General features: G+C 33.2%; 2 protein-coding genes across 4 annotated transcripts in view; both read right to left on the bottom strand.

Annotated features, from left to right (window-relative positions):
• Positions 1–569: 569 nt before the first annotated feature.
• Positions 570–11,519, bottom strand: part of LOC144853844 (cAMP-regulated phosphoprotein 19-like) — a 33,647-nt gene continuing 22,697 nt past the window's right edge. Inside the window, exon 4 of one of the 2 annotated variants that reach the window (XR_013614433.1) lies at positions 570–584. The gene's annotated coding sequence lies outside the window, so the exon portion shown is untranslated. Of the gene's footprint in view, positions 586–11,519 lie in introns of both variants that reach the window. The other variant, XR_013614434.1, reaches the window with a different exon arrangement.
• LOC144853837 (uncharacterized) lies at positions 3,584–10,007 on the bottom strand. 2 transcript variants are annotated; one of them, XM_078711688.1, is made up of 5 exons: positions 9,957–10,007; positions 6,419–6,531; positions 5,266–5,686; positions 4,626–4,711; positions 3,584–3,954 (listed from the first exon to the last, which is right to left on the bottom strand). In XM_078711688.1, exons 2-5 carry the CDS (start codon positions 6,517–6,519, stop codon positions 3,867–3,869), a joined length of 696 nt encoding a protein of 231 aa, XP_078567814.1. In that variant the 5' UTR covers positions 6,520–6,531; positions 9,957–10,007; the 3' UTR covers positions 3,584–3,866. The 2 variants fall into 2 exon arrangements, with proteins under 2 accessions (XP_078567814.1, XP_078567815.1); XM_078711689.1 differs by having other exon boundaries at positions 6,423–6,531; positions 9,957–9,977.

The following is an 11,519-nucleotide window of genomic DNA, read 5'->3' as shown; positions in this document are numbered from 1 at the left end:
TTGATGATGGAGAAAAACAATTATTAGAATTGAAGACCATTGCAAACAACCTTTCTACATTTAAGCTCTATCTACATTATCAAACTGATATGATATGACATCATCATGTCCATATAGTCGGTGGCAGGAGGGGGAAATCACCATTCAAAAGGGGACAAATTACCATCCAACTTATGGTATTTCTGGTTTTTCAAGTGCCCATTATTTTTAATGTATTATAATACTGTAAAATAGAAAAATAATAAAATTAACTAGCAGTAACCCATGCTTTTTTCTGTCTTAATGTGGTTATACTAATTCGCATGGAATGAGTAATTCGCATGGAATGAGTAAGTATAAGAAAAATGCACTCAAAACAAATTGTATCAAGAATAAAATTCGGAACTATTTACAGCCATTGATTTTGTTATACACGTATATACGAAGTATTCCTTCACTTTTAAATATCTGTAAGCTAAAAAATGAAGCAATATATATGGATATGGAACTTTATTGTGGTAAGAATTTACAAAAATAGAAGACGCTAAACACAAATTGTGCTGTGTGAATATTAATCCAGAAAGTGACAACGTACATGTACATGTTAATCAGTCGGCAGTTTAAAACATTTCAAGGATAAAACATGAATAAGATGTGAAGTATTGGAATAATAAAACTTGAAATCAACACAAAAAAAGTGCACACATTGGTGGTAGTCGAAATTAGATAATGTGCGCGAAAGTATAAAATACCAAACTCTATTTTTAGTGTATTTTTCGTTGTGTATATTTTGTTTGTTAATTATGCTTAGAATAATTCAATTGAAAAACATGACCTAAATCATACAAATGACCTCATATTGCTCACACGTTTTCCGTAATATTTGGATTCGTTTTGTTGTGTGTTTATTTTTATTCATTTACATTTTCTTTTATTTCAATGGTTTTTGATATATTGCAATTTTTTTGCAAGTTTTGTTATCTTTTTTGCTACTTTTTAATTATATTGTTTTTTTGCTTTAAGCGGTTATACTTATATTGGTACTACACATTTCGCGGATTCAAACTTAAATGCACTATGCATTTATATTAATGGCCACAGCATTTTACTCACTTAGCTACTGTAGCCGTGATTTACGAAATTAATTTTCTTCAAAGGATAAGTGTAATTAAGTAAAACTTCCTACAATGGCCAGCTGCCGAGACTAAACACTGTTTAAATTTGGCGGCCCAGCATGGTATTTGTAGATCCGGCCATGGCGGTACAGAGGAGGTTGCATAGTTATTATGTGACGTACACAAAGCATAGCCACTGAGACGTCAAATTACTGGGGTTTTTTTTGCATTTTTTTAGTGTTTATCCTTAAAATTCAGAAAAGTGATATAGCCTATCGTGTGCGGCCCCTCAAGAAACATTAGTGCGCCAAATGTGACCACATACCATTGTTTTGTATGGATAATAAAAAAGAAAGAAAGAAGATTTATAGATATCATGACTTCAAATGTTATGTTAAAATGTTACTCTGACCTTCAATGACTTGTCACAACACAGTTGCATTTATTAGGGCTACAATATTCGTTTTGGGGCAATAAACTACTATTCATCAGAATCAGAGAATAGCAGTTCATCCACAGGACAGGGCATAGGCAGATCCAAGTGGCCCATTTAATTTCGACAATGCTGAAGTAGGTTAACTTCTCCATTTCAATTCACAATTTCTATGACTGATCCCCATCTCTTTCTATTAAATTATCTTGGATTCGTCACTGTATTAGTCCAGTAAAAGTATGGTTGAATTTAGAACAAATTGTAACAGAATTTTTTTTTGTTTTATCGGGTTTATATGGTCCAAATGAACATCATATCCAAAGTTTACCAAAATCGGACATCGGGAAGTAAGTTAATTAGCATAAATTTAAAAATGGCCGCCATTTGCTATTTTAAAGCCTCCTTAATGATTGGATTTAGACCACCTAAGTGCATTACAAGTAGATATAAATGTGATATTAAACATTCTAATTAGCATATTTATATTCCTATATGACATACCTATGACATCATAGTTGTGACGTCATATATTATGTTATAACTGCTTAAATGACATTATACTAGGCGAACAATTTAGAAAACAAGTTTCTTAACATTCTCCTTGTTGAAATGAACATCATTTCTAAAGTTTACCAAAATCGGACGTCAGAAAGTGTGTTAATTAGCATAAATTCAAAATAGCTGCTATTTACTATGCCATTTTGAAGCTCTGTATCTCCTTAACGGTTGGTTTTAGACCACCTAAGTGCATTGCAAGTAGATATAAATGTGATATTAAACTTCCCAATTGGCACATTTAAATTACCATATGACGTATTACTATGATGTCATAAGGTAGTTGTGACGTCATATATTATGTTATAATGCTAAAAATGTAGAAACTGCAGGAAAACAATTTTCTAACAGTTTCCTGTTAAAATGAACATGATATCCAAAGTTGACCAAAATCGGACGTCAGAAAGTGGGTTAATTAGCATAAATTTAAAATTGCTGCTATTATCTATACCATTTTAAAGCTCCGTATCTCCTTAACGGTTGGTTTTAGACCACCTAAGTGCATTACGAATACAATACAATTCAATTAACATTTAAATTATCATATGATGTACATCACATGATAAATGTCATACAAAATGTCACAATACTGCTCAAATGACATATCCTAAATAAATTTATTTTCAAGGTTCCTCCTTTACAAAATCTCATAAAAATATAAAAATATTAATTCTACAGAACAGTTATGAAAAGTTGTGATCATCAACTGTATTTCCACAACTGATTTGTACTCACACACACATGTTTTGTGTTTCCTACAACTACATCTTTTAGAACTTCATCTCTTTAAATTGGTAACAAAAATATTGTAATGAGGCCATTGTCTGTGGGTTAGGCTATTCAAAACTGCAGACTTCGGTATAGTCAGCATCTCCATTCTGCTTTCAAAGTTGCTATTTCATTACTAGAAATTGCATCTGTTTGGTGTTTATCTTTTGAATGCTGTTTCCAAGATTCAATGGGGATATCAAGGACATTCAATAATGTGCCAACAAGGAATCAGTTAAAGTTACTGCTTAACACATCAACGGAATTCAAAAGGGGTCATTTTCCAACTTGCCACTACTAATTACAGTATTTATTTTTTCCACAACAAGCAGTATTCAACTTCCTCGACAGAAAATGTAAACATTTTGAATGCAGATGGTGATCTTTGCCATCATTAAAAAAGCAATTGCGTTTTAAGGCAGAAGAAACAAAAAAATAGTGGAGTTGAGTTCAATATTAAATATCGAAACTTGCCAGACTATAGACGTTTGACCTTTGACAAGATGGCCTAAAGGTTGTTGTATATTCAGGGATATTTGCTGCATAATCTTTCGCTATTCCTCCTTATTTTCTTTATACTAATAGATACCATTATAAGTATACGTAATTTCATTATGTTTAATAGCAACAGGCTAATGTATTTAAAATATTACCTGTTGCTATCAAAACATAAATTTTTGTAAAAGATAATCTGAGCACTTTTAACTTACATGAAAAAAACATAAAAACCAGGTAACCTTTACTTACATATTTTAATTCACAAATAAAAAATAAGTTTTTAGGTTGACTCCGTATTCGATAATAACTATAAATTCTCGCCCAATAACACACTCCTTGGCCTGGCTCACAATTTTATGATGTGGCATTATCAATATCAAGGTAGATAAGCTGGGATTTTTTGGCTTAGTATTAAGTGTGATAAATCTGACCCCTGCTGTTTTGGAAAAGTCTGGACTTTTTTTTTAAAGTTGACAATTTGAAATTGAATCAACAATTTATTACTATTACATCACATGTCAAGTTTCATCAATTAAATCAGTGAGATCTGCAGTGCTTCCAGTTTCATCATCATCCTCACTGATTGCTTCTTCTGTTTCACGATAACTTTTGCTTAAGTTAAGGAATGTATTCTTGAAAGATAGGCATGTTTGTTAGGACTGAACTCGGTACACTATTCTATAGAGTCGGGAATTTTCTAGCGGTGTGCTAATCACATCATCCTCTGGGAAAATAGGCTCGTACTGAAGAACACCCAATATAAAGACTAAATATCTATCTTTAAAAATTGAATTTTGCATAAAAATTAAATGTAAAATGACCATTTTCTGGCAATAGTAAATCTATACAATGTATTGTATAAACTGGTATGGTATGATCGAGTCTAAAGCCTAGTCTAAACTAACAAACCAAATTTCGATTTATTTAACAATTGGCAAATAGCCTAAGAGGAAACTATGGGCCAATGAACAGAAGTGCAACTGAAGAAGTTTGTTGTATCTGCTTACACCAGTTACTGGTGGCTGTCATTTTGTCTGTCTGCAGGACCACATGAGTACAAATGAGTTTGCAGTTTGCAATCTTTTCTTTCCAAACTTAAGAGATTTCAAACTAAACTCTGCTAGTGTAGAAGACCTTGATATTAAATGTGATACTGCAATAAACAGTCGACATGAAACTAAAGCTAACAATATTGAATTCCAATAAAATGAGCGAGTTGAATAAAACAACAAAATTACAAACAAAAATATATTTTGTTGATTAAATTCAAAGGATACACATCAGTAGTTTGTTGTTCATACTCGCCCATGGTGAGGTGCATTCTTTCAGCTAGCCTTTCTGCTGCTTGCTGAGCCTGCAGATCCTGAACAAGAAATTAATAAATCAATAATGATAAATACAACAATATTATTATTTCAGAGGAAAAATGAAAAAGAATATAAATGTTATTTAATTATATTTTAGATGAAAAAAAGAGGTTTAGAACATGAAATATAAATTCCACCTCTAACTTAACTACAGTATACAGTAATAATAAATTGAAACATGTCATCAAATTACCATTAGGTAACTACAGTAATGTGCTGCATTTGGTCATACACTATATACCAGAGCCACTTTATAATTTGTGAAAACTACACTTTCTTCCAAATAACTTGTATCCTTTACAGAACCCATTTGAGTGACACTGCCATTTAGCAGAATGTGTTTAATAGTCAGCCTACTACAATATTTGGGATGTCGCCTTTTATCAGTGTACAATATTACAACTATTACAATATATACATTCACAACTGACTGTTTCTTCCTTGGTGAAAGTCCAAGCAGAATGTATACCCATTCTTGCACCCAACAGTTTTATGCTACATTGCAGTATACAGAGCATTAAAACAAAACACCGAAAATACTGTACTGTACCTCATATTTTTCTTTTTGTTGTACAAGTAGCTTTTGTGACTCTTCCAGAGGAATTATCACAGTCTTTCCAAATTTCCCCAAAGGTGACACAACATTGGAGTATTCCATAACTGTTTGTGATTTTGATTTGACATTGAAATTCCCTCTGGAAGACACCACCCTTGTTCTTTCTACATTTGCAGGAATCGATTTTGATCTTAAACTTTCAAATGGTTTAAATGAAAACTTTTGCACATCTTTTACTGTGGATTCATCGCTAAGTCTTGTTTTAGGGTCTTTAGCAGTTCCACTTGTTTCCAATTTCATTTTCTCTAATAAGTCAGCAGTTTCATCAACAGTTTCCCGTTGTTTTATCACATCTTGAAGTTTCTTCTTAAAGATCATAATTTTCTCTCCTTTATCAGGTAATCTGGCCACAAACCTTTAATTCAAATAGAAATTATTGATCACAAAACAAAATACACCTCCACCTTGGTCCAATAAAATACAATTCAAGAATTTGGTACTTATGTTTAGGAGAGTGGTATTGATTATCAAGAGTAACAGGGCACTTAAATGGTAATTAATAATTTAGACAAGTGTGCGAGAATGCGCAAGATCAGTCAGAATTGCATCCTGGGGGTGGTGACAGCTCTAAGGCCACCCTGCCTTGACAACTGACATGAAATTAATAATAAATGGAGGTATTAGAATATGAAATTATACACACCTTAAAATGGTCAAATAGCTATTCAACCAAAACCATTATTATTATATATAATTTAGTGCATCTGTATCTCAAAAATAATTAATGTGTCATTAACCTTTACTATCATTGTTTGTTCAAGTATTCATGGGTATGCAATGCCTCTAATAAAAAATGTATTTGCCCGAATAAAAAGATCGGCTTATAGGCATGCATATTTTCCATCTCCCAAATCCTTTTCAGTGATGAATCCTAGTTCATGAGTTTTTTTGTTTCCATGAAATTACTTATTTTTGCCATGTTCATAATCACCCATGCAAATCGAACAGCTCAGTAGACACGGTCAAAATGAAAATTGTAGCTATTTGATATTATAATAGAAAATAATAAGACTAGCAGTAGCAGAAATATTTGTGTCACTAAATTCGCCTAGTGGGAAACAGGCTTTAGTATACCAACCGATATTACCTACTATTTTTCAATAGATTCTCTTGTCGTTTTAGTAAATATGCTAACTCGTCATTTTTCATCTTGTTTAAATCGCCAAATTCACCTTGTTTGAATTCCATTTTGATAAATTTCTGTAAGAAAATAAACTTCACAATTTATTACCTCCTTGGTCCAACACATTCATAGCATTGTAAACTCCTCATTACAGCTGTATGTGGCCTAAAAAAAAGTACAATGATATTGAATGATTAATAATTCAGCATTATTTAGTATTTAGTGCATTATGCCTTAATACGCTTCTATTAGCATTGATGGATAAAGATAGAATTTGTTTAATTATTTAAAAAATAATGGGCCCAACCATCTTTGGTCTTGGGCCTGGAAGTCGGGCGTCAATACTACTATATATGCTGTGGTTATAGTTCTGGCACCGAAACGGTACATTTCTATCTAACGAACATTGTATACAGTACTTGCTTTTCTGCTTGATAAATTCTTGTTTAATTGACGTTTAAAATAAGATATTCTATGATAAATGACACAAACTATCTGTTTAATTTACCCCTCTACCCCTCGTGTATAGGCAACATACATATCGCAACACATTGTGGGGCTTGTCTGGTGGTAAAAACCAACGTACCACTGAAAATGGTATACCGTATATTTCGGTGTATAAGTCGCACCTGTGTATAAGACGCACCCCCTAACCGCGAGTAAAATATCGGTATTTTTTATATCGTCGATGTATAAGACGCACTTTATATTTCATCAAAACAATGTTTTTTTAAATTGTAATCAATATTATTGTAATAATATATTTTGTTATATCTACAACGGCGTCATTTATATAGGATTTTTCTTACCTAGGCTCGGCCGCGGCCAGCCTCAACAAGTTCTTTCTAACTTGTTATTCATGAGTTTCGCACCCGCAACATCGAGTGCATGACCGTGTGTGTAACACGCACGTGTGTGGGCTAGTCTCGCTCGATCATTTCGAGAGGGCGCACGTTTTCACGGACAATCGTATTCGATTAGTATCTATGTATCCGAGAAGTGTGTAGATAGATAGATAGAAATCTTTCTTTATTCTGGATATTCATTCAATATTTGTACATTGTTCCAGTTAACACTTACAAATTACAAATATAAACAATAAAAATGGAAAATTATGAAAACATTTTAAAGACTACAATATCACAAGAAGCAAGAGAAAAATACAGTTAGATCAAATTTTTAAACGATTGCAAAGTTAATGAATTTATAGAGCTGCGAATATCTGGTGAAAGATTATTCCATTATTAGGTCCATGCTAAATCAACTGGAGAATATACTAGTCGAATACCATACACCATGTGGCCGCCAAGAAGGGCTTGCGCTGGGGATACGGCGGTCGTGCGTATAACTATAAATAAATACTAGCCTAGGCCTATTCCAATCGTAAACGTTTACAAATGAAATTTTATCGAAGCGCCTAAAACAGCTCCATAATAAACAAATCTTTTCATCATATTTAGTATAACATCTTGCTAAAATGCCTTGAAAACTAGGCAGAAGCAGGTTGCTGTTACGTTAGTACACTGTAGCTAGGCCTAGCCTACTCAGGCCTAGCCAACGAGGTATGTACGATATGTGTGGTGAGGCATTTATGTTCGGTGTATAAGACGCACCCTTAATTTTGAGGTCAAATTTGCGTGTCAAAAGTGTGACTTATACACTGAAATATACGGTAGTCCATTTCAGGGATGTCCATGATTGAATACACAGTATTGCAAAACATGTGCATGGTCAGTCGAATTACCGAAAACAACCGAATTATAACCGAAAACAACCATAAACAACTGAACAACTGAAAACAAAACTACTGTAGACATGAACTCGTCACTATGACGAGTTAGTTATCCGCACGACAAATGGCACATGCACATCATACGTTGGAATATTGTACACAGAAAAAGATTATACCATTATGACCTGAACTGAAGAATATGTATGTTGTTAGTGCTGTAGAAGAAATTTGAATACGTAAAATATAGACACGCTCTCTTTTAAATGTGATACGTTAACTAGTTTCAAATTTAATTTTATAACATTGATTATGATAATGCATAGACATATATTATACAGTTGTTACCATTTACTTGGAACTTCTTGTATGTTGTGATATCTAAATTAACTTTGTTCATCGACTATTAACTTTTTACATTTTTACAACATATATAGTGGACAAACACAAAATCGGGCGTGAAAATTGACAATTTTGATGTGCTCAGAAATCGAATGAAACTACCTATAAATTACTTAAAGAGCCGGGCTTCAAGGGGGCGAGATGGGGGCCCTTGGCGGCCTCCAGCTTAATGTTGCTCGCTTCACTTGCAAACTATTTAATTTTTTATACATTTAAAAACGGATCTGCGCCGTTGGGAAAAACCATCGTACAGTATCGTGTACGTGTTTTTTCAAAAGGAGAATCCCCGATCAGCAGAAACACGTAGCAGCTGTGAGGAAACAGCTGCCAGAAGGCGCAGCTCCGATTGGTTTCAGAAATTGTGAGTTGCCTTTTAATCAATAGCACAATGATCATTTTACTGAAGAAATTCCTTTCAACGCTTTTGGTTATAAAGCAATCTAATTATCATACCTAATAAATATCCTCATATCGGGTGTTTAGGGAATAAATTAGGTGAATAAATTTATAATCAATTTATAATCAATTTATAGGTGTTTATTTAATTTTAAATTAATCAAGACAGTGAAGAGTCACGGAATAATACGTACATGGACGTACAACGAATACACACACGCACATCATCATTTTTACAACATATTTGGTGATATGATGTAATTTTATATATGAATAATGATGGGATTGACTTTCCGGGCTTATTAATCAATGTTCATTGTAATACTAATAATAGTAATCTAAATGTTTATTTAAAAAAAAAATTGTTGTACATAGTTTGTTGCATATAAAATTAAGGGTACAGACATAGCCTACGGTCCCTATAAAATTTCACATCTTTGTGCGCGCAACAGTGGAATAATTACTTCGGGGCTTCCTCTCTGTCTGATGAAGGGAGCGTTGCAGTCAGTACTACACGGCGGGGCTTGGCCTTCCCCTCTTTATATGCATAACACGTTCCGTGTTCAAATTGCGCAAGAATATCTGTTGCGTAATTTTACGCACTCTTGTAAACTATTTTAACGTTTAGGGGCGACTTTACGATGGATTGACTTTGTGTTGGTTGGGGCGACTTTGCGATGGGGCGACTTGACTAGCATCCCTTATAAGTTATAATAGTACTACTAGAGGAGGTCCCCTCTAACTATCTACAGTACACTGTACAGGCTAGGCCTAGCTAGGCCTCTACTACTAGCCTTAGTAGGCCTAGGCCTCTACTAGGACCGGGAAAACTAACGAATTTCCTTTTTAGATCAATAAATATTCTGTACTAGGGCTAGGCCTAACTATGGATGTAGCATGCATAGGGCTAGGCCTAGGGCCTAGTTTTAATTAATAATTAGATAAAAAGCCTAAAATAAAAGTTCTAATACTAGCCTATTATGGTCACCACGACGTCGTCGGCCAGTCAGTTTAATTACCGAAAACAACCGAAAATAACCGAAAACAACCGAAAACAACCGTAAACAAACCGAAAACAAACCGAAAACTAAATAAAAAAATCTAAATACCGAAAAGATTAATTTGTATAATATTTTTTTTAATGTCGCCCTCTATTGAGACCATACAGAGAGAGCTGAGAAAAGACCCTACGAAATGGTAGTGTGCACAAAATACAACTCAATCGTACAAATTCAATGAAATACATCGTAGACTACATTTACTTACAAAATCTATAAACACATTTCGTTTTTAGTCTTTTCAAAAACAAAGCATGATTTTACCTAACTTTGCGTTTTCGTCCCCGGTTTTCGAAGTGAATACTGAAGTGATTAAGGATAAAAACGTTATTTACTCGACTACGGTAATCTAAATAGATTTTATTGTGAATCCTTTATCGTGAACTTGTTTTAAGTATACTTTATAGTCCCTAAAAAAATATTATACAAATTTGTTTTCGGTATTTAGATTATTTTATTTTGTTTTCGGTTTGTTTTCGGTTCGTTTTCGGTTGTTTTCGGTTGTTTTTGGTTATTTTCGGTTATTTCCGGTTGTTTTCGGTAATTAGACTGACCGATCGGCCATACACACCCACACCAAAGATTCCCAAAAAATGTAACAAAACCACGCAGAGTGGATTTACAAAATCTGATAAGTTCTTACATACATGCCTCTTAAAACAACAAAAAATATAAAATAACGTAAAAATAATTATTCAAAATAACAAAAGCCACTTATTTCTGTTGCTGGCAAATCTCACGCAAATGAATTAGGCCTAAGTCGTTTAAATTACTTAACTTAAATTTTCTGATAAATAAATCATTTCTAAGTGTACTTAACAGATTGGTTTGATATTTTCCAATTCGCCCTTTTATTGAATTAGAGTGTACAGTACCAAACACCAATGCTGAAAAAACAGGAGTATCTTCACTCATTCTAAGTATCTGGCCAAGCATAGACCACCTAAGTTTATTTACAATCTCAGATAAAGGTTTAAACTTATTATTGCTAATCTTTTTCGGATATTTCAAAATAATAATAGTTCTTAAGTGGGACCTATGACAGGTATCAATTTTTTTCGTAACAACTTTGGGAGCAGACCAGCTATTGCAATTATACAATAAAATAGATACAACTAATACATTATATAACTTGAGTTTCAAATCAGTTGCAATATTTTTCTTAAGCCACGCATTATTAAAGTTGTTAAATGCTACATTTGCTAATATAATTCTATGCTTAATATCCTTAGTAGTATCTAAAAATGAACCTAAGACCTTATGAGACCTCCATACTTCAGATTTTGGGTCCTTACTATCAATAAACACATGGTTAAACTCAGTCTTGCTTTCATTAATAAATAAATTCCAATCTTTAAAAACTTTAACAGCAATTTGCAAGACATTATCAAGTTCGCTCTTATGTTCAGAAAGAAAGTCAATATCGTCAGTAGGAGAATTCAAGCGGAAAACCTTTAATGTCAATTGGTGAATTAGGTCT

This window comes from Antedon bifida, chromosome 10 (assembly GCF_963402885.1).
Source record: "Antedon bifida chromosome 10, ecAntBifi1.1, whole genome shotgun sequence".
NCBI classification, from domain to species: domain Eukaryota; kingdom Metazoa; phylum Echinodermata; class Crinoidea; order Comatulida; family Antedonidae; genus Antedon; species Antedon bifida.
Note: the sequence above shows the minus strand (reverse complement) of the source record. Positions and strands in the feature narration are given on the sequence as shown.

Bases quoted from the DNA above. Each gene is read 5' to 3' on its own strand.
- LOC144853837 (XM_078711688.1), bottom strand. From the start codon at position 6,519: ATGGAATTCAAACAAGGTGAATTTGGCGATTTAAACAAGATGAAAAAT. The intron at 4,712-5,265 runs GTACAGTACAGT...TTTCTTGTTCAG, and splicing joins AACAAAAAGAAAAATATGAG to GATCTGCAGGCTCAGCAAGC. The intron at 3,955-4,625 runs GTATCCTTTGAA...CTTAAGCAAAAG, and splicing joins GAACAACAAACTACTGATGT to TTATCGTGAAACAGAAGAAG.